The sequence below is a fragment of the Chiloscyllium plagiosum genome, chromosome 36 (genome assembly GCF_004010195.1).
Source record: "Chiloscyllium plagiosum isolate BGI_BamShark_2017 chromosome 36, ASM401019v2, whole genome shotgun sequence".
In the NCBI taxonomy this organism is placed as follows: domain Eukaryota; kingdom Metazoa; phylum Chordata; class Chondrichthyes; order Orectolobiformes; family Hemiscylliidae; genus Chiloscyllium; species Chiloscyllium plagiosum.
The window spans coordinates 19,692,386-19,716,871 of NC_057745.1; the positions used below are offsets into that span (position 1 = coordinate 19,692,386).

The 24,486-nt window shown below is 40.3% G+C and overlaps 1 protein-coding gene across 3 annotated transcripts in view; it reads right to left on the reverse strand.

Annotated features, from left to right (window-relative positions):
- Nucleotides 1–24,486, reverse strand: part of tex9 (testis expressed 9) — a 71,809-nt gene that overhangs the window by 17,918 nt on the left and 29,405 nt on the right. For all 3 annotated transcript variants that reach the window (XM_043677479.1, XM_043677481.1, XM_043677480.1), the window contains 2 exons: nucleotides 7,449–7,531; nucleotides 263–436 (listed from right to left, as the gene is read on the reverse strand). In XM_043677479.1, the coding sequence (XP_043533414.1) occupies nucleotides 263–436; nucleotides 7,449–7,531 (257 nt within the window). The remainder of the gene's footprint in view (nucleotides 1–262; nucleotides 437–7,448; nucleotides 7,532–24,486) is intronic.

Genomic DNA, 24,486 nt, shown 5'->3' on the forward strand with positions numbered 1-24,486 from the left:
ACTGCAAATTTTTGCTATAAATTCTGTGTTACGATCGAGCCCTCCACAATCACCTGATGAAGGAGCGTCGCTCCGAAAGCTAGTGTGCTTCCAATTAAACCTGTTGGACTATAACCTGGTGTTGTGTGATTTTTAACTTTGTACACCCCAGTCCAACACCGGCATCTCCGAATCATGTCAGTTATAGTTGGCAGTGATCAAGTGATATTCATGAGTGGTGGTTAATTATGAATTATATAGATCATTATAATATAAAATATACCTTTTGCAAAGATGTCACTTGTTGTTGCAATCCATCGCTTTTCCTGTGTGCCTCATCTGCCAGGCTCTTATATTTATCAATTTGTGTCTGCTGGATGCTGGTTGTTTTCTGTAACTTGTTACGTTCCTCCTCTATCTCTTTTATTTGATTCCTCAAGGCATTATTTTCATCATCCTTTTAGTTAATGAACAATGAGAAGTTATGTAAAATTTTCTTGCAAATAGATTTTGATTGAAATTAAAATCTTTCAATTGAAATGGTTGCTCAATTTCAGACAGCCAATATTAAGATTAATTATAAATGAACAGAAAATTGTCAACAATTAAACTCATCAAATTAAGAGAAGTTAAAGGTAATGCAGTAGAATTTCAAAAGATATATAACATGTGGGTGGCTCAGCGGTTAGCACTGCTGCCGCACAGCGCCAAGAACCTAGGTTTGATTCCATCCTCGGGCGACTGTGTGGAGTGAGCACATTCTCGTCGTGTCTACATGGGTTTTCCTCCGGGTGATCCAGTTTCTTCTCACAGTCCAAAAATATGCAGGCTAGGTGGATTGGCCATTCTAAATTGCCCACAGTGCCCAGGGAAGTGGAGGTTAGGAGATCAGTTACGGGAAATGGAGGATTACGGGGACTAAAATTGGGGGGGGACTGGGTCTGGGTGTGATGCTCTTTGGAGGGTCAGTGCAGATTTAATGGGCCAAATGGCCTGTTTCTGCACTGATGGATTCTATATGTACCATACTAAAAATGTGCAAAAGCAATTAAGGCATGAAATTATACTAAACCTAGTTACATGAGCAAAAAAATGGCTAAGGAACAGAAAGCAAAGAGCAGGATAAATGAATTTATAACATCTGATAAATGACCAGTCATTTTCCATTTATAAAGATGATTTGGCATAGATGCAAGAGGAAAGACGTTGAAGTTTGCTACCAGTATCAAATCAAGCTACAGCAAACAGTGAAAAAGAATGTGGGATGTTACAACAAAACATGGAGGGTTTTAAAGGTCATCAGATAGCTCAGATGCAGTTTAATGCAGAAAAACAATATGTGGTAACTTGAGAAAAACAGAGGAGGATTTGTGAAATGTTACAATTATTAAAATGCAAAAGCAAATCTGATATTGCAGGTGCAATGGTAAAAGTAGTTTAGGTAGAATAGACCACTACAAAAAGTACTGGGACAAAAACAAGGACAGATGTTCAATTTATCCAACATATTTGAAAGACTGGAGAAATACTGCAACTTGCATTATTATGTATAGTTCTCAGCACCTTACAAAAACAATGGAAAGCAACAAGAGAATGTTCATTTAATTATATAAGGAAAGATTATACTTATGAAGGAAAAGCTGAAAAAAAATCAGGTTAGTGGGACATTCATTTTAATTTTGACTAATGAAAATTTTTGAGAACAGAAAATAAACACACAATAAAATTGGTGAACAGTGAACTTCAACTAAGGAATATCACTGGAAGAACATTGAAAATAAATTCACAGCCATTAGGACATGGATGTTAAGCAATAAGTAGCTATTGAGGCCAACATTTAGCATTGAATAAATAGCTGATAACAGCCAAGTTCTACAAATTAAAAAAATTTATAAGTATTTCAAAAATAAAATTATAAAAGGCTTTATAAATCGGGCAAAGAAATAGCATTATTTGTTGTAAGTTTCAACTCTATACAAGTATATCAATGAAAGATTTCCTTCTATGTTGCACTTGCACCTTGACGTTGTAACATGACAGAAATAATCTATTATAATGGACCATGAAGGAGTTGCACTCTTTAATCATTGGTCTCAGTGGTGTAATGAAAATTCATGAAGACAAAGGTCCTTTGAAGCAAGTTGCACATGTTGATGAAATAATTGGAGGGGCTTCAAGTATTAGAGGGGATAGGTTAGAGACAAACAAGTGAATAATTTAGGTATGACCAATCTAATGAAAGAGAGATAGACACGAAATAAATGAACAAGTAAAATCAACAAAGCCAGGATTATAAGTTAGTGTAAAAGGCAACTTGGTGCCCTTCTGCAGATAGTGAGGTTAAGCTGCTGTTGAAATATCAGTGATATTATTGGAGAAAGTAGGAAAACATTGAATACTTTCCATTGAACCTTACCAGAAATTGGCTGTTTTAATTTGGTGAGTTTCTCTCTGCAAGACCTAGTAGGTTTTCTCATGCTATCATGCCAAACTCACCTCACTACCTATATACCAGGTCCAATGGTAACCTGCTCATCACATTATCCCATTTGCCATAGGTGGAATTACTGCCGGGATCTTCCAGGAGTCTTAGCAAAGGCTGTATCTTTAAAGCCCAGCTGTACACATTGTCAACTGCTAGCAATCCACAGCTATCCTGTACAGTTCCTGTGAATTGCTCCAAACATGTTGGATAGAGGGAAATTGGCACCTGCAATTCCATGATTCTCACAACTTTCTCACCAATGCCCATGTTGTTCAGTGGCTGGGAAGATTCTGTCTTTTGTGTCTTAGCATAGCTATAGCATACCCCTATTTCCAACCATTGATACTGCCTGAATGTAGCTTTATTAACTTGTTTTATTATACTTCCCAAATGAGTTTACATGCTTCTAGGCACATTGTATTCATATCTCAGGAATATTTGTAGTCAGCATCTAGTTGCTGAGACCATATATCATTTAAAAAGTATAAACATAGACTATAATACCTTTGTCTAAAGGTTTAACGCTTATGCATCTTCTGGTGATAGAGTGCTTACACACTGCTTTTACTCATCATGGTATAGACTCTCACAGTCCACAGTAATCTTATTTCTTCCTTCCTGTACCATCAACTCAAAGTTGCTTCTGAGTATCTCTGTTGAGTTCCTGAACTGACGACAGAATCCATTTTGAATAACTTTTCTCAAGTCCAGTAAATGGCGAAAGTAAAATTGTTGGACACAAAAATGACTGGAGAAATATTGTTAAGTATGCAATATAAGTTGGGTGTACCTATCTCTTATATGAATCAGAAGACAGATCTTACATTGTACAATTTTCTTTAAAAATGCATGAATGACACGACTAGGTCCAACTGAGAATGTTGACTTCACTATGATAAGTAATGTGGGCCAGTCATGTCTGATGCAGGTAATGAAACAGAGAAATAGGATGTTCAGTTCCTTCCGAATTTACTCGTGTAAAAGTCAGATATTTTAGACTATTTTTAAAGCTTTAATTTATAGGGTCAACTAATACATGGGTACTAGTTTTGTGGGGCTAAAATTCATGCTGCAGTTTGAAATACTATATTATTAGCAGAAGTCGATTTGATCACACAACTAATCCCAGATAAAGAAGAAAAACACAATGAATTACGGTAAAGGTAATTATCGGATAAAAGCAAGAGAAACAAGAATGAATTACTGGTAGGAAGTTTTATTTTTACATACTGGTACAAAAATTTAACATGTCAAAGATTCATTGAAATCCTGCAAAATCACACTGCTCAGTATTGTCATGGCCTGGTGTGATGCCACACTTAAAATGAAACATTTATTAAATTCTGAATGTGTAAGCGTCTTGAACTCTCCCGCCAGATTCTTCCATTTCCCTCTCATTTACTCTCGTATGTTTTGAACCTCAGCAACATTAACAAATTTGTCAAAGTATTAAAGATATATGTAGCTAATATATCTCACTGTTATTCAGATATAATGGCACAATTAAAATGATTAACTTTTTAATGATATTAACTTTTGGATGTATAGTCAACAAAGTGCGATAAGTACCGATAGACTTAGTCCCGGTCTGAATGAATGAATGAAACAAAACATGCTATAGTAAACCAAGTTTACTCAGAAGAGTTATGAATGAATGAGTGGATGGAGACGCAATATAGTAAACAAATAGCGATGAGTAGAGTTACCAGTGTGAATGAATGAACACGATTTTGTTCAATTGGATTAATGGGAACTTGCAGTTTTCTTTGTAAGTGGTTTATAACGCGATACAGTAGGGTCAACCTTTACACAAGATATATGAAAAATACGAGATTTTTTGGCCAAAAATAAGGGGTCAACTTCTACACGTGTATATACAGTATATCTTTGACTCAAATTTGCAGTTTTCTGAGGTAGCTCTAAGAAAGAGCATTAAGTATTGTGTGAGGTCAGGGAGAAGGAGGGAAAGGCATTTTGGGCAAGAGAAACTTGTCAACGAACCAAACATTAACTCCGTTAAAAATAAAGTCAGTTCAGGCAAATGTGTAAAGAACCAGATAATATCTACCATATGTGGAATATTTTCCATACTCTCAGATGTTTTAATATCAATATGTTTACAATGACTTGTGCTTCTGAGATCAAATGGCTCTCTCAATTAGACTCTAATTTCAGAATTCATTTAAAGGCAATTTTTAAAAGATACTTGTCAAAACTATTCATAGGTTCGTGAAACATTATAAAACAGTTACAATCGACAACTTTCTTTCGCATAAGTCTTATTCTGGCATTTACCCAAGACAATGCATTTGAATTGTACATTCAAGGATAACAAATGTTTCTATTTATTAACCAGTACCAGCACATTAAATAACATGAGCTTATTTCTGATGAGGACAGATATTGTGCAAAGAGAATTTCAAAATAAATATATATCAGATACATGCTGTCACAGGTGCTTGCACAAACTGAAAAGTTATACTTCATAGTTTTAACCCTAAGTCCCATGAAAACGTGGGGAATAATAAAGCTGATCACACATGCGTGAAAACATTGTTTTCAGTACTGTTGATAATGAAATGTTTATTTCCGAATGAATGCAAAGTAATTTAGTTGTCAAGAGACTGAGGATAAGAATTCCACAAGTTCAGCAATCACTGGTCACAATTGTGTCTAAGTATTGAAATAACTCAGAGAAAATAACCTACATATATTTATAATATATTTATAAATGAAATTAAAATATACAGTTGTAAATGACAAGTGTGCCAAGTCAGTGACAAATGTCCATTGAGGCTCTCTACATTAGATTTCTCACCGAGGTAATCTTACTAGAATTGCGTATGGCAGCTGATTTCCAATCACATAAGTGTGGATCAGAATTTCATCCCCTTCTGCCCTGAGAACTCCAACCCAAATAAAAAAACTCACAACCATCAAGTGGAATTAATTTCACTGTTTATGGAACCATCTGTGTATGAATTACCAACACTGACAAGTGTTTACACTTGAACAGCATGTTGGGAAAACTCAATGTCATGAAAGATATTGTATAAATGCAGCATTTGCATAGGTTTATTTTATTCTTTCACAGGAGGGACTGTCGCTGACTACACCAGCATGTATTGCCCAACTCTAGTTGTTCTTGAAAATGTGTTGGTGAGGTACCTTCTTGAACCAATGCAGTCGTAGAATCATACAGCACGGAAACAGATCCTTCGGTCCAAGCAGTCCATGCCAAACATAATCCCAAACTAAACTCGTCCCACCTGCCTGCTCCTGGCCCATATCCCTCCTATTCACGTATCTATCTAAATGCCTTTTAAACTTTGTGATTGTACCTGCATCCACTACTTTCTCAGTAAGTTCATTCCACACACAAACCGCCCTCTGTAAAAAGTTTGCCTCTTATGTCTTTTTTAAATCTCTCTCCTCTCAACTTTAAAATATGCCCCCTAGTCTTAAAATCCACCATTCTAGGGAAATGACAATTATCATTAACTCTATCTATACCCCTCATTATTTTTTAAACTTTTATCAGATCACCTCTAAACCTCTTACACTCCAGTGAAAGAAATTTGGCCTATTCAGCCTTTCTTTGTAACTCAAACCTTCTATACCTGGCAATATCCTGGTAAATCTCTTCTGAACCCTCTCCAGCTTAATAATATTCTTCCTATAACAGGGCGACCAGAATTGGACACAGTATTCCAGAAGAAGCCTCACCAGTGTCCTGTATGACCTCAACATGACATCCAAACTCTGATACTCAAAGGACTGAGCACTGAAGGCAAGGGTGTCAAATGGCTTTTTATCCACCCTGTGACACAAACTTCAAATAATTATATACCTGCATGCTTAGAGTGTAAGGATACCACCGTAAGGAAAGGAGTGCTGTGTGTCTTGGAGTTGAACTGCCAGGTGGTAGCACTCTCATGTATCTTCTACTCTCGTCCTTCTAGGTGGTAGAGGTTGTTAATTTGGAAGTTGCTGCCAAAGGAGCCTTGGTGTCTTGCTGAAGTGTACCTTGTTGATTGCCTGCAGCGCTACAATTGTACTTTGATGATGAGGTGGTGAATGTTAATGTAGTAGATGAGGTGGTAATCAAAGACAACCACCTGATGAAGGAGCGACGCTTCGAAAGCTATAGTGCTTCCAGTTAAACCTGTTGGGACTATAACCTGGTGTTGTGTGATTTTAAACTTTGTACACCCCTGTCCAACACTGGCATCTCCAAATCATAGTAATCAAGGGGGCTGCTTTATGCTGGATGGTGTCAAGCTTCTACAGTTTTGAGTTGCACACATACAGCTATTTGGAGAGTATACACCATACTCATGATGTGACTTGTAGATGCTAGTCAGGCTTTAGGGAGCAAGTCAGTGAATTGCTCACTGCAGAACTCCGAGCCTCTGACCTGCGCTTGAAGCTGGTCCAGTTCAATTTTTGGTCAGTGGTAATCTCCAAGATGTCAATAGTAGAGTGATAGTAATGCCATTGAATGTCAAGTGATAATGGTTAGATTCTCTCTTATTGCAGATATTTATTGTACAGCACAAATGTTATTTGCCACTTAGAAGACCAAGCCACAATTTTGATCAGCCCTTGCTGTACCTTAATATGAACAGTTTCAGAATTTGTGGATCGGTGAATGGTGCTGAGTATTATACAATTTCTGACCTTATGATGGAGAGAAGGACTTTGATGAAGCAGCTGAAAATATTATTTGAGCCTTAGGCACTACCCCAAGAATATCCTGCAACAATGTCATGGGTCTGATCTTCATATTTCATCCCTTCCCCCTATATTTTAACTTACAATATGTTATTTGTTCTTATTAGCCCCTCACAGTTACTTCACAATTACCTAATCATTGAACACTAAACACATGACAATGATATTATTAGCATTTGATTTTGATATTATAACATCCTTACAGCTGACGATAAATGTTTATGATGTTATTACATGTTTAAAACCCCACCTTCTTGTTGTATTCATGAGCTAGTCTGTCCAGTTCCTCCTGCATTACTCGTAGTTTCGCTTTCAGAAATCGTATCTGGGCCTCTGTGAATTCAGATTAATACAGTTTCTTAAGTTTTTTTCTATTTTGAAGTTAATTCTACAGTATTCAAGAAAACAAATGCTTTAAAAATATCCTTTACAGTGCATATAAAGTTAACAGTTGAGTTGCCCTACAAAGACAAAATAGATTGCCTCTGTCATAGAATAGAATCATAGATAGAATCATAGAATCCCTACAGCGCAGCAAAAGGCCATTTGGCTCATCAGGTCTGCATCGACACTCTGTAGACCATCGCAGCCAAACCCAGTACCGTAATCTATCTCTGTAACTCCACGTTTATTATGGTCAATCCACCTAACCTGCACATCTTTGGAATGTGGGAGGAACCAGAGCATCTGACAGAAACCCATGCAGACACGGGGAGAATATGCAAAGTCCACAGTCACCCAAGGCTAGAATCAAACCTGAGTCCCTGGTGCTGTGAGGTAGCAATGCTAACCACTGAGCCACCGCGCCGTGTCCTATCTACAAAATTAGAACATATTCAGTTAGTTTGGCTATTATAGTGATTGTAACGTGGTCAGTCAGGTGGACCTCATAGAATAGGAGATCCTTGACGAGGGCTGTTATCCAAGTCCAATCAAGGAATCCTGGCTGACAGATTAGAACATGAGTGTCCTCCCTCATCCACCGCCCGGACATGCCTTGGCGTGCCCATTTGCCACTGGGTGGTGGAGATCCCTAGTGGAGGGCTCTCTATGTGGGAGTCCTCCCCCTTTCTCTCGGGGATCTGGGGTGGAGGGTGCTGCACGCAGCGGTCCCCTGCAACCGCAGATTGCGGTGGTCCATAGACTCCCAGCCCAACTGTTTGTTCTGTGGTGCTGTGGAGTCCATGGACCATGTATATATTGGGTGTGGACGTTTGCACTCCCTTTTTGATTTTCTCAAAACCTCCTTCTCTGCTTTTGGTTGCACTTCAGTCCCACGCTCCTGATCTTCGGGCACCCGGTACGGAAGGGGGAGAGCAGGACTGAAGACCTCCTCGTGGGTCTGCTCCTGGGCCTGGCCAAACTGGCAATAAATAGGTCCAGGCAGCAGGCCGTGGAGGGGGTCGTTAGGGCCGACTACCTGCCCCTCTTCCGCGGTTATGTCAGAGCCCGGGTGCCTCTGGAGAAGGAGCATGCGGTATCCACCAACACCCTGGAGTTGTTCAGGGAGAGGTGGGCACTGCAGGGAGTGGAGTGCATTATTTCCCCCTCCAACTCTATTTTGATTTAATCCCTGCCCTCCCCTTCACTGTTTGATCACGCAGCATTGCCCTTTGATGTGAAGGGCACTGCTTGTCACTGGCCACTCGGGTATTTCCTTTCTTCCTGATGATGGAAACTGAATAAAGATTCATGCACCTTGTGTCTTTCACTGTATCGCACACCTGCACACACACAACATGGGTTCAGGGGAAAATATAAGCACTACCGCAGGAAAGAAAAAAAAAGTAACGAGTATCCTCCCTCATCCCCTTGGCGTGCCCATTTGCCACCGGGCGGTGGAGATCCCCAGTGGAGGGTTCTCTACATGGGAGTCCTCCCCCTTTCTCTCGGGGATCTGGGGTGGAGGGTGCTGCATGCAGCAGCCCCCTGCAACCGCAGATTGCGGTGGTTCACGGACTCCCAGCCCAACTGCTTGTTCTGTGGTGCTGTGGACCATGTATATATTGGGTATGGACGCTTGCACTCCCTTTTTGATTTCCTCAAAAACCTCCTTCTCGGCTTTTGGTTGTACTTCAGTCCCCGAAGATCAAGAGTGTGGGAGGGCAGGTCTGAAGACCTTCTCATGGGTCTGCTACTGGGCCTGGCCAAACTGGCCATGAACAGATCCAGGCAGCAGGCCGTGGAGGGGATTGTTAGGGCCGACTGCCTCCCCCTCTTCCGCGGTTATGTTAAATTAGATTAGATTACTTACAGTGTGGAAACAGGCCCTTCGGCCCAACAAGTCCACACCGACCCTCCGAAGAGCAACTCACCCAGATCCTTTCCCCTACATTTACCCCTTCACCTAACACTACGGGCAGTTTAGCATGGCCAATTCACCTAACCTGCACATTTTTGGACTGTGGGACGAAACCCACGCAGACACATGGAGAATGTGCAAACACCACACAGTTGCCTGCAGTGGGAATTGAACCTGGATCTCTGGCGCTGTGAGGCAGCAGTGCTAACGGGTGTCTCTGGAGAAGGAGCACGTGGTGTCCACCAACACCTGGAGTTGATCAGGGAGAGATGGGCACCGCAGGGAGTAGAGTGCATTATTTCCCCCTCCAACTCTGTTTTGATTCAATCCCTGCCCTCCCTTCATTGTTTGAGCACGCAGCATTGGCCTTTGATGTGAAGGCACTGCTTGTCACTGGCCACTTGGGTGTTTCCTTTCTTCCTGGTGGTGGAAATTGAATAAAGATTTGTGCACCTTGTGTCTTTCACTGTATCTCACACTTGCATACACACACAACATGGGTGCAGGGGAAAAGTAAGTACTACCGCAGTTAGGTGGTAGTGTGGGGGTAATGAAAAAAAAATTTTAAAAAGAAAAACTAAAAATGAGTATCCCATGGATGTGGGGGCAAAATAAGCAGTTAGGCAGTAGTGTGGGGGTAAAGGGAAAACAAGGGAAAAGAAGAAAAAAAAACAGGACTGTCAGAGGTTCTAAAAGAGAAAAAAAAGGAGTGTCAAAGGTTCTGTTCACACCGAGAGCTGGCTCTGAGGGACCTAGATCAGATTCAAGGACTCTCCACATGTAAATAAAGGATGACTTTGTGATGGGATACCGGACTCTGGAGTTATTTCAGTGGTGTTCAGACATGGTATCGTGTTGGCTCAGTGGTTAACACTGCTGCCTAATAGTGCCAGGGACCCAGGTTCGATTCCAGCCTCTGGTAAAAGAAACGAGTGTCAGATGTCCTGTTCACTCTGACAGCTGGCTGGATTAGTGCCGAGGACTGTCCACATGTAAAGAAAGGGTGACTTGGTGACGAGATACCTCTGTGGAGTTATTTCAGTGGTGATGAGAGAAAAGCATGCTCCTGTAGAAATTCACTCGCAACAGTCATCTTTGAGTTGGGGTAAGTATTTCTGGCAGTTTGTACCTGCTGTCGAAGACTGGGCCCAGTATGTGGAAAGAATGTGTTATTTTTTTCGAATCAACTGACATTTGGACAGATGAAAAGCTACAAGTAATTCTCCTGACAGCTTGTGGACTCACAATGTTTTCAGTTATTGGGAGTGAAAAGGCATCAGGATTGTCAAGGGCGGGACACAAGATTCCACTAAGCAAGAGAGACAGTTTACTTCAGGAGACAAAGTTTGGTGTAGGAGCCACTGGAATGGCCCTGCATGGTCAACAAGAAGTTGGGTCCAAATCCGTATAAAATTGAGGTCGGTGAGACAGTCCTGAATAAGCACGTGGAGCACATGAAAGCTGCAAGCTCACAAACAGTACGGGAGCAAAATGAGCCTTGCTCCTCCACAGCCTCTCCGGCTGTTTCAGAACCCATGAGTGCTCCCTCTCTGTCAACCATTGAAGATACCTCTGAATCTGAGATGGACACGGTGGATGGCACCACCTCGACACCTTTGCCAGCTGAAGGAGAGAATTAATTCCTTTTGCGATGCTCCTGGCACAAGAAGCTAGCTACTGTGCATTACAAGCTGCCCATATCAAGGCAGACTTGGAGGAACCTGAGCCAGTGTGAAAATGCCCAGGAACAGCTGAAAGAAAAGAACCACCCTATGTCCTCTAATTGGAAGGGCAAGGATGTAGTGATTGTAATGAGGTCAGCCAGGTGGACCTCACTGAATGAGTTCCCTGATCAGGGCTGAAAATCTGACACATAAGAACAGGAATAGGCCAGGTAATTACAGACCAGTTAGTCTGTCATTAGTGGAGGGAAATTATTGGAAAATATTCTGAAGGACATGGTTAATTAATATTTGGAAAGACAGCTATTGATCAGAGGTAGTCAGCATGAATTTGTTAGAGAGAGATGCCTTCAGACTAAAATAATTGAGTTTTTTGAAAAGCTGACTAAATATATTGATGAGGGTAGTGCAATTAATATGGTTTGATGTAGACTTCAGTAAGACCTTTTGACAAGTTCCCATACAGAAAGCAAGTCCAAAAGGTAAGAGCCCATGGGATCCAAGACAAGCTGGCAAACTAAATCCAAAATTAGCTTACAAAGGGTGATATTGGATGGTTGTTTTTATAATTGGAAGTTTGTGAACAGCAGTATTCCACAATGATTGGTGCTGGGAGCCTTGTTGTTTATTACATATGTTAATGACATGGATGTGAATATATAAGGGCATAATTAGTAAATGTGTAGATGACATGAAAATTGCTATGTTGTTTCATAGTGAAGACAATGGTCTCAGGTTACAGTCTGATCAGCTGGCAAATTGGGCACAGCAATTGCAGATGGAATTAAATCTAATAAATTCAAGGTGATGCATTTTGGGAGGTCTAACAAAGGAGGGATATACACAATGAACGGTAGGTCCCTAGGAAGTACTGAGAAGTGAAGGGACCTTGATGTAAAAGTCCATAGATCCCTGAAGGTGTTAACAGGGCGGTGAAGATAGCATACTGGATGTCTGCCTTCCATTAGTTAGGATGCAGAATATAGGACCAAGAAAGTCTTGTTATGACTTTATAAAACATTGGTTAGACCACAGTTAGAACACAGTGTGTTGTTCTGGTCGCCATACTATTGGAAGGATGTGACTGTATTGGAGAGGGCACAGAGGATGTTGCAGGGATGAAAAGTCTCAGTTCTGAGGAGAGATCGGATAGTCTGAGTTTGTTTTCCTTGGAGTATGAGGAGGCTGATGGTATTGAGACTGAGGTATACAAAATTATGAGAGGGATAGACAAAGTAGATTGTGAAATTCTCTTCCCGTGGCTGACATATCTAACACCAGAGGACATAAGTTTAAGGTGAACTGCAAGTGGTTTGGAAGATATCAGAAAAAAAATTATTTCACCCAGAGAGTAGATAATATGGAACATGTCACTGAGGGCAGTGGAGGCAAGTATTTTCACAACGTTCAGGAAGCATCTGGATGAGTACTTAAAATGTCAGTGCATAATAGGCCATTGACGAAGTGCAGATAAATGAGATTAGTGTAGTGTTTGTTAGTTGCCACAGACATGGTGGGCTTAAGGTCCTGTTTCTGTGCTGTATGACTCTATTACAGATGGAAGTTAACATAGAAAATGGTGAGATTATGCACCTTGATAAGAAGAATCAAAAAGCCAAATATTTTTTAAATGGGCTCAAAGTATGGTGCAGAAACCTGGGTGATCTTGTACATGAAACAAAAATTAGCTGGAATAGGCCAGACCACTCAAAACATTCTTAAGCAGCAGCCCAGACCGTAACTTTGCTATGTGTTTCGGTAAGTGTACAGTGATAATTAACCACAGTAGGTTAACAAGGTTGATTAGCAGGTTTTAAAACCGACAAAAATTTATTCACAAAATTATGGAATGAAACACAAAGAACAGAATATGGAATACCTACAGAACACAGTCTATCCAAACTAAACTTCATTATGCTGTTCCAAAAATACACAACAGTCACAATAAACAAACCCCTTAAACAGATAGTAAAACAAAACAGAGGCTTACTGGTCAAAGTTAGAAGGGCAGAAGGAAAGACAGTCTAACAGCCTGACTCCACATAGCCCTCTGCTGAACTGACTCAAACAAGACTTTACCTTTTAGGACTGCGCACTCCCCTTTCGTTATTCAGGTCTCTTCTAAAACATAGAGGCTTTGTCCTAAAGTCTTATCTGTTTACGTATAAACAAAAAGGTCTCTCTGTAAACCCTTTCATCTCTAATCCAGACCAGTCCTTTCGAGCGCAGACTTTTACGATCCCTCTGAAAAGAATTCAAGGACACAGTATCCTTGAGAAAAGGAACAGCTTTTAGAAAAAGGACGAGCTTAGTGACAAGATGCAACAAGTAAATAAGGCAGCTAACGGAACCTTAGTTCTGTATTGGAGTTTAAAAATCAGGAAATATTTTTACAATTATACAGGGTGTTGGTATGGCTGCATCTGGAGTACTATGCAAAGTTTTGGTTCTTGAACTTAAAAAAAATTGGGATTTCAGGCAGTTCAAAAGAGATTCATTGGCTAATTCCTAGGATGAAGTGGTTGATTTATCACTAATGGACAAGCAGATTAAACCTTTATTCATTTGAGTTTAGAAGAATGAGGTATGATTATATAAGAATCTGAGGGGGCTTGACAAGGTGGATGTTGAAAAGATGTTGTCACTGGGGGGGAACTCTCAAAGTAGGGTCCATGGTTACAAAATTAGGGGACATTCATTTAAAACTAAGTTAGAAATAAATTTCTTTTCCCAGAGGGTAGTTAATGTCTGAAATTCTCTACCCTGAGAGTTGTGGAGGCTGGATCACTGAAAGTATGTAAACAGCAGACAGATTTTTAAAAGAAATATTGGGAAGTTGAGGACCATGATGGTCTGGCATGATAGAGGAGTTGATTTAGATTTAGATTTAGATTCCCTACAGTGTGGAAACAGGCCCTTCGGCCCAACCAGCCCACACTGACCCTCCGAAGAATATCCTACCCAGACCCATTCTCCTCTCACTAGTGCACCAAACACGATGGACAATTTAGCATGGCCAATTCACCTGACCTGACATCTTTGGACTGTGGGAGGAAACTAGAGCACCGGAGGAAACCCACACAGACACGGGGAGAATGTGCAAACTCCACACAGACAGTCACCCGAGGCTGGAATCGAACCTGAGACACTGGTGCTGTGAGGCAGGAGTGCTAACCACTGAGCCACCATGCCGCTGAGAGGCTGGGGCAAATTAGCCATAACCTTGCTGCATGGTGGGATAGCTTTGAGGGGTTGACACCTGCTCCTATTTCTTATATTCTCGCAATTCAAGAAAAGTTAGATAAACCAATGCGAGGACTTTTTCATTCACGGGATAAGGGCACCACTGGTTCAGCCAGCATTTATTACCCATCCCTAATGGGCCAGGACAGTTAAGAGTCACATGTAGACCAGACTAAATAAGGATGGCAGTTTTCTTCCCTAAAGGACATTCGTGAACCAGATGGGTTTTTCCAGAAATTGACCATGGATTCATGGTCATCATTAGATTCTTAAGTCCAGATTTCTTCTTAGTGAATTCTTAGTGGCGGGATTTGAACCCGGGTCCCCAGAATATTATCTGGGTCTTTGGATTAACAGTCACCTATCCAGGGAAACGCAAGGATAGAAAGATAACCAAATGCAGAAGGGTGCAGGAAGACATGTACACAAAACACCAACATGGACCATTTCAGCTGAATGGCTGCACTTCAATACTCTTGGTAGCTTATGGAAACAACCAGGGAAGAGCTATATTAGCTATCCTTACATTGACATTGAGCTGCTGAATATAAATTACTGAGTCGCTGAACATGTTATGTTCAGTAAAATATAGTTTTAGCAAGTTAACTTGGAAGTAACTTTATAAAAGCCCAACATTTAGAGAACAGAGCATTGCAAGCCTTACCATGACAAGATCAGAAATGAAAGAAAGAAAGGACATCAATAGGGAAAAGAACTAAAAAAGATCACATTAAAATGTGTGATTAAGACTTAACTTTATCAGCTTCGTTCTTGCCATTATGCTGGGACAATTTCTGAGTTGGGAACCTGGTTCCATTATTTGCATATTTTGCAGTTGCTCTTTTATAGTGCAAACCAATTACAGGCTGCCTCTGGATGCCCAAATGAATCAGGGTTTGGGAAGAAGGGTGATGTGTTGACTCCAGTAATGAAGGATCTCTCAATTTAAAGGGACACTGGCACAGGGTTACAATGGCAGCGTGTTTTGTTAACTTCCCCAACCTGTTTGGTCTCCACACCCAGCCCCAATGGATTGAGAAAATTCTGTCTCACATCTCTAATTTGACATTTAGCAGGCTCTTCACTTCAGTCAGGACAGAAGAGGAATTCCAGTCAGGATGAAAGATTAAGATCCAAATGTAAAGTCTAACAGGTGGCTTGACTACTAGTTGTTAAAACCTGCATATTAGCAGCTCTCTTTAATTACTGTTAGCTGCCCTAGAAGCAGGATGTGAAATCCTCTGTAAAATCTATATCTCATATTCATCAAAGGAGTATCTTCTCCTCAAGCAGAAAACTACCCACTTTATAAAATAAGACTTCATTGATATTTCAAAGTAACTGAGGCATTCCTACAGGTGATGGGGTTTTATATGTGGTATTGGATGGAACAAATATTGCAGTCAGAAATGCAGACTTAAAAGCACAATTAGGGAGCCTTTTCCTTCTCAACAATGATATCAACAGAGCTTCTCTGAACAAAGATAAACCCAGAAGTCCACAGTCAAACATAAAATACAAGCAAAGTCAAATACATACTCATGGAAGAGCATTTTCCTGTGATGTGAATCTCCCAGTATAGTTATCTAGGTAATTGTAACGTGCTGTATTACTGAATCAAGCAAATATTCTCTTTTTTCTTTCTTACTTGTTTGGTGATTCTATGCATTCTGAGTAGTAATTTTATCCCTCCTGATTTTTCACTCAAACTGCAGTTAAATTGTGATTCAGCAATGAAAAAAAATTATAAAAACTTTTCTAATGATGTCTTTGCACATAAAAGTTTAATTTTTGCAATATCCTTGATAGCTTGGGAATAAGTAGTTAGCAGAAACTGTTGGCAATTCACTAGTTTTATAGCCTGTTCCTTCCACAGTGCTTTAAAAAACAAGTACAAAAGATTGGAGAACATCAAATTGTGCTGAATGTAATTTGTGCATAAATTTCAACTATCTTTCGTCCTGGTTGGATCAAAAGGAAATTTTGCTGCAAAAACAAACACAATTGTGCAGAAACTCCAGACATATCTCTTATCTTGAAGGCATTAGTACACACCAGTATTATTTCTTCCTTATTATTTGTCTATGGAATCACAAGTAAGGCAAGCATCCACTGCTCAACCCTATTTACGTTTGATAGAGACACGGTGGACCATCTTTTAAACTGTCATAGTCATGTGGTATCAGGTGGGCAGTTCCAGGACTTTGACCCAGCTGCATTGAGGAAATTCCAAGTCAGGACAATGCGAGACTTGAAGGGGAACTTTCAGGTGGTCGTGTTCAAGTATTGTTGATATTGTCAACTAAATTCATAATGACTTAATCAACAGTACAGCTTATTTATGCATTCACTTTGAACATATACATCGTTGAAGTTTTCAAATTTACATAGAAAGTGTACATAGCAGCCACAGTGCGTTGGTGATGGAGGGAGTGAATATTTGACGTGATGGATGGACTGCTAAAGAAGTGGCCTGATTTTATCCTGGACAGGGTCAAACTTCTTCAATATTGTGAGAGGTGTAAATATCAAGACAAATAGGGAATACTTCAGCACATTCCTGACTTTCGCCTTGCATATGGTGGGCAAACGTTGAGAAGTCAGGAAGTGAGTTATGCTCTGCAGAGTTTCCAGCCTGTGACCTGTTCTGTAATAATATTATCCTTATGAGATATGCCTTATTCACAGCTGTTCAGTATGTGGTGGAAGATAAATCTTCAACTGTGAGCCACGACAGTCTTCAACTCCTCTAACATCTACATATAAACATTTCCCAGCAGAGATTACAAAATACCAATCAAGAAATTGGAACCTTCAGTGGTTGTTCTTTCCCTAATCCAGGATGATGAACCCAATTACTGGCATGACTAGATCACCCCCAAACAAATATAAAGATATGTTGTCTACATAAAATTAAAATCGTAACATATAAACATTTAAAACAAATGCAATGATGTTTTGTGTTGTATTTGTGTTCCTGATTAAACCATTATGAATGTAATTGACAACAAAAACACAACTTAATACTTTTAATTACTTAGACATCTGTACTGGGTAGAACTTCAAAATATACACATGATACAAAACTTGGGAAAAGGAAGATTCGGGAACCTTTTATCAAGTTGGTCAAAATCACAAGGAGTCTGGATGGCGCAGATGGAGAGTAATTGTTCCTATTGACATACAGTCAGACAGATATAACGACACAGAAACAGACCCTTTAGTCCAATACCTCCATCCTAATCAGATATCCGAAATTAATCTAGTCCCATTTGCCAGCAACATCCCTCTAAATCCTTCTTATGCATATACCCTTCCAGATGCCTTTTAAATGTTGTAATTGTCCTAGCCTCCACCGCTTCCTCTGGCAGCTCATTCCATATATGCACCACACTCTGCATGAAAAAGTTGCCCATTAGGGCCCTTTTAAGTCTTGCCCCACTCACCCTAAACCTATATCCTCAAGTTCTGGACTCCCCCACCCCAGGGAAATTTACCCTATCCATGCACCTCCTGATTTTATAACCCTCTATAAGGTCACCTCTCAGCTTCTGGAGCTCCAGGGAAAACAGCCCCAGCCTATTCAGCCTTTCCCAAAGCTCAAACACTCCAATCCTGGCAACATCCTTGTAAATCTTTGGCAGAAGGGTCAAGAACCAGAAAAGCATATATTTACATAAGAGCATAAGATCGAGAAGTAGGAGGAGGCCATCTGGCCCTTCGAGCCTGCTCCGCCATTCAATAAGATCATGGCTGATCTTTTTGTGGACTCAGATCCACTTACTCGCGCTCTCACCATATCCCTTAATTCCTTTATTGTTAAAAAAAACTATCTTAGCTTTAAAAATGCTCACTGAAGTAGCATCAACTACTTCACTGGGCAAGGAATTCCATAGATTTACAACTCTCTGGGTGAAGAAGTACCTTCTCAATTCAGTCCTAAGTCTGTTCTCCCTATTTCTGAGGCTATGCTCTCTTGTCCTTGTTCCATCTGCCAGTGGAAACATCCTTTCGAAGTCTATCTTATCAATTCCCTTCATAATTTTATATGTTTCTATAAGATCTCCCTTCATTCTTCTAAATTCCAATGAATATATTTCCAGTCTACTCAGTCTCTCCTCATAAGCCAACCTCCTCAACTCCAGAATCAACCTGGTGAACATCCTCGGCACCCTTTCCTAGTGCCAGTACATCCTTTCTCGAATAAAGAGACCAAAACTGCATGCAGTACTCCAAATGTGGTTTCACGAGAACCCTGTGCAGCTGCAACATAACCTCCCTGCTTTTAAACTCAATCCCTTTAGCAATGAAAAACAAAATTTCATTTGCTTTCCTAATTACTTGCTGTACCTACAGACCAACCTCTGTGATTCTTGCATAAGGACACCCAGGTCTCTCTGCACAACAGCATGCTGCAACTTTATCATTTATGTAATAATCCTTTTTATTATTACTCCTATCAAAATGGATGACTTCACATTTATTACTATTGTATTCCATCTGCCAGACCTTTGCCCACTCACTAAAAGTATCTATGTTCCTCTGCAAAGTTTCACAGTCCTCTGCACACTCTGCTATCAATCATCTTAGTGTCATCTGCAAACTTTGACACACTACACGTGGTCACCAACTCCAAATCATATATATATATAAATTGTGAATAATTGCAATCCCAACACTGATCCCTGAGGCACACAATTAGTTACTGATTGCCAACCAGAATAGCATTCATTTATCCCTACTCTTTGTTTCCTGTTAGTCAAACAATCTTCTATCCACTCTAATACTTTATCTGTAACGCCATGCATTTTTATCTTATGCAGCAGCCTCATGTGGGGTACCTTATCGAAGACCTTTTGGGAAATTTAGTACACCACATCTACTGGGTGAAAGTGGGTACTGCATATGCTGGAGATTAGAGTCAAGATTAGAGTAGTGCAGGAAAAGCACAACAGGACAGGCAGTATTGAGGAGCAGGAAAATAGATGTTTTGGGCCAAAGCCCTTCATCAGGAATGAGGTTAGAAGCCTCAGGGGTGGAGAGATAAATGGGCTATCTGCTCCACCCTCCTCTCCAAACTATCACCTTTACCCCCACCTCCATCCACTTACTGCACTCTCAGCTACCTTCGCCCCAGTCCCAACCTCCTCCCATTTATCTCTCTGCCCCTGAGGCTCCCAGTCTGATGAAGTGCTTTGGCCCGAAACATCGGTTTTCCTGCTCCTCAATGCTACCTGGCCTGCTGTGCTTTTCCAGCACGACTCTATCTTGACTCACATCTACTGGGTCCCTTTTGTCCACCTTGCATGTAATGCATTCATAGAATTCCAAAAGATTAGTTAAGCATGATTTGCCTTTCATGAAACCATGCTGCATCTAACCAATGAGACAAATTCTATCTGGATGCCTTGCTATTTCTTCCCTGATAACAGACTCAAGTATCTTCCCACAACAGAGGTTAAGCTAACTGGTCTATAATTCCCCAGTGGCGTCACGTTTGCTGTTTTCCAATCTGCTGGAACTATTCCAGCACTTGCTATTTCTCCCACCATCTCTTTTAGCACCCTGGGATGCATTCTGTCAGGGCGATGAGACTTGTCTATCCTTTGCTCCATTAGCTTGCCCAACACTACCTCTTTCGTAATAAAGATTGTTTCCAGGTCCTCACCTACCTTCATCTCTTTGTCAATGACTGGCATGTTATTAGTGTCCTGCACTGTGAAGACCGAAACAAAATACCTATACAATGCCTCAGCCATATCTTCATATCCCACAACTAAATGCCCCTTCTCATCCTCTAAAGGACCAATGTTTACTTTAGCCACTCTTTTTCATTTTATATATTTATAGAAACTTTTGCTGTCTGTCTTTATATTCTGAGATAGTTTTTTTCATGTTCTATCTTACTTTTCTTTATAGCTCTTTTTGTGGCTTTCTGTTGACATTTAAAGTTTTCCCATTCTTCTAGTTTCCTGCAGATCTTGGCCACATTGTATGCCTTTCTTTCAATCTGATAGCTTCCTTATTTCCTTAGACAGCCATGGCAGATTATCCATTTTCTTACAGTCCTTCCATTTTACTGGAATATACTTTTGCTGAGCACTTTGAAAAATTGCTTTGAAAGTCTTCCACTGCTCAACTGTCTCACCATAAAATCTGTTTCCAGTTGACTTTAGCCAAGTCCTCCCTCATTCTATTGTAGACTCCCTTGTTTAAACACAGGATCCAGTTATTGGATTTTATCTTCACACTCTCCAGCTGTATTCTAAGTTCAACCATACTGTGGTTGCTCCTTCCAAGAGGATCCCTAACTATAAGGTCATTAACTATTCTTGTCTCATTACATAGGACCAGATCTAGGAGAGTTTGCTCTCTCGTCGGTTCCATTGCATACTGTTCAAGAAAATTGTCATTGGTACACGCAATGAACTCCTCCTCAAGGCTACCATGACCAAGCTTATTTGACCAATCAACATGTAGATTTAAATCCTCCATGATAATCGCCATACCATTTTTACAGGCATTAGTTATTTCTTTGTTTATTGCCCACTCCAATGTTATGTTATTATATGCTGAAAGAAGAACGATTTTGACAAAGTGTTTTTACTCATCAGGATATTTCACAAGAGTACTCATTGAAGGGGAAAACCAACATTTATATTACATGATTAGTTGGCAAGTGGACTCAAGTTGGTAGAGTATTGCCATTGAGAATGTACCTATTCATGTTGTTTAACAGTTAACAACCAGGCTTTATTTAAGGTTAAACCACGTAAGTTAACTCTGATTGGCCAGGGAGTTAGCAAAGTTTGGCCCTCTGAAATGAACCAGTGACTGGCTATAACCTATTTTATTGAGTTGAAATAGGCAGTGTGTGTTCACGTTCTGTCCGTTTGTGAAGAGCAGGGCCCGGTCTATTAATTTTTTCATGCGACCTGCCAGATAAAGCTACCCATATCAAATAATTTCTCTCTGTATACCGCACAAACTCACTGAATGCCCCAAAGCAATCAACCTTGGTCATGAAAAGTACCTAGTGTACCCTAGATTACTCTAGAAGGATAAGGCACGTCAAACATTTGAGCAAAAGGTGAAGTTGGCTGGTTCATACTGTTACAATATAGTAGCAACACAAGTGGCTTTCCCACTAACAGACACTGCCATAAAGCCAAAAAGACATTCTGCCTATCATACAAATGAGTGATGAGGTATATATGAGTTCAAGAAGAAAAGTCTCAAAAACATATCTTTTTCAGCAATACTCAAGTTCTGTACTTTAAATTACTACTTTTAAATGTTTTCTTTACTCATCTAAAGTTTATTAATTCCCTTTTTATAAAAAAAAACTTTTTGTCATTTCATTCGGATTTCAAAATGTTCTCACTTCAATGTACAAAGTATTGTAGCTACTGTAATATGTTTAGGTTAGATATGTATTCCCTTGCCTTGTATATTTGAAAATTAATACTATAGAAATTTGTTGTCCATTATTTTGATTCAAAGGCTGTCAGGTGGGTTGTGGAGTGGCAAATATACTTTAATTTAGATAAATGAGAACTGCTGAATTTTGGAAAGGCAAATCAGAGCAGGATTTCTGCACTTAATGGTAATGTACTGGAGAGTGTTGCTGAACCAAGGGGTCTTGGAGTGCAGGTTCATAGCTCCTTGAGGTGGAATCGCAGGTCGATAGGATTGTGAAGGCGGCATTTGGTATGCTTGCCTTTATCGGTCAATGCATTGAGTATAGGAGTTGGGAGATCATGTTGCAGCTGCACAGGACATTAGTTAGGCCATTTTTAAAATACTGCATGCAATTCTGGTCTTCCTGCTAGAGGAAAGATGCTGTGAATCTTGAAAGGGTTAGAAAAGATTTACAAGCATGTTGCCAGGGTTGGAACGTTTGAGCGATGTTTGAGACAGGCTGAATAGGCGAGAGCTATTTGCGCATGAGTGTCAGAGGCTGAGGGATGACCTTATAGAAGTTTATAAAATCATGAGGGACATAGATAGGATGAATAACCAAGGTATTTCCCCCAAGTTAATGGAGTCCAAAACGAGAGGGCATAAGTTTAAGGTGAGGGGAAAAGACTTAAAAGGGACAAAAGGGGCAACATTTTCATGCAGAATGTGATGCGTGCATGGAATGAGCTGCCGAGCAAATGGTGGAGGCTGGTGCAATTACAACAATTAAAAGACACCTGGGTAGGTATATGAATAGGAAGGATTTAGAGGGATGTGGGCCAAATGCTGGCAAATGGGACTAAATTAATTTAGGATATCTGGTCGACATGGACATGTTGGACTGAAGGGTCTGTTTCCATGCTGTACAGTTCTATGACTCAATGACTCTTCTATGAGTTAATAGATTTTAGTCAATTCACATATGCAAGTCGGTTGTCCAAATACATTAGTTCTGTATAACTTATTGAGACTACACCAGAATCATTCCCATTGGAACTGTGTAATCAGAATTTTGAATCTGAAACAGTAAAGCTACTGCCAGTCTCGCCACCCTCAGATGGTAAAGCTGCATCCCTCCCACCCTCAGGGCACCAACTAATGTCTGGAGTGGTAGCAAACGTTTGGTTTTCACCTGTCCACATTTGGAACCAGAACTGATCTTTCCATACAAACATATGTCTTGATGTAACATGAAGCTCAGATTTTGCACAGATTGCAGTTTTGTTCAAGTACTGTGTGCAGCCTGCAGGAAAATACCATCTGGTAGTACATCAAACATAAAACTATAAATCTAGGCCTGATGTTGCAGAAAATGACACTAATAATCTACCAGCCCTAACCAAAGCTATTTGATTCCACAACTGCACATATTGCACCACTCTCAAGACAGCCAAGGTTTTGATCTCCTCATATTTTGGACTAGCTATCACCCACATAAATCAAAAGGAAATTAACAAAACAGCATGTGGTGGAATGCAAAACCTTTTTGCCTCAGCATTTTTGGTAACTTTAGGTTACTTTTTTCCATCACACTAGAACAAAGTGTTTTGATTTATTCTGGTCTTTTTTTTTCCACAGTTGACAGCTATAACCTTAATCATTATCAAAACAGATTCCTTAATAATCAATTTGAATAGTCACATAAAATGTGATTTTTTTTTCACAAGAGTATGAAAAATATTTTTTTAAATATCGACTCAGTTTGGTTAAGCAGCTTGAATTAATCTATCATTAGGTTCTTTAGGTATTCCAATTATTAACTTGTATTTGGTTTAGGAAGCAAAGAAAACTCTTCACTGAATTTGCAGAAAGTAAGTGACCTCATTCCTATTATCTGATCTGGAGCTTTTAAAAACATGGTAATTTGAATGCTTTCTGTCGTTGCTCTTGTTCCTCATCTTGTTACATACATGAACACCTCCAAGGTTGCTGAGCCCTAGAATCCTTTTCTGAAACAATTCAACAGATGGAAAGAAGGAATTCTGCCATCCTTACTTCATAGAGCAGAATCATAGAAGCCCTACAGTGGGGAGGCAGGCAGTTTGGCCCATCAAGTCTGCACTGACCCTCCGAAAAGCATCCACCCAGACCCATCACACTACCCTATCCCTGTAACCCTGCATTTCCCATGGCTAACCCATCTAGCCTGCAAATCCCTAACCACTATGGGCAATTTAGCATGAACAGTCCACCTAACCTGCACACCTTTGGATTGTGGGAGGAAACCGGAGCATCTGGAAGAAACCCATGCAGACACGAGGAGAATATGTAAACTTCACATAATTGCCCGAAGGTGGAATCGAACCTGGGCGCTGTGATGCAGCAGTGCTAACCACTCAGCCACCATGCCACACTTGATCTAGTATACAGTGAGTCCAAACCCACAGCACTGTAGTTGACTCTAAATGCCCTCTAAACTGTCACAATTCAGTCAACCTGCTACAAAGGCTAAATAAAGGAATGAAACCAGACGATCGCATATCTTCAACCTAGGCATCATAAATAAGCTCAGCCCTGTGCATGCTGCAAAGTCCTCCTTACAAACATCTAGAAGTTGGTACCATAGCTAGGAGCTGTCTCAAAGATTGTGCAAGCAACAG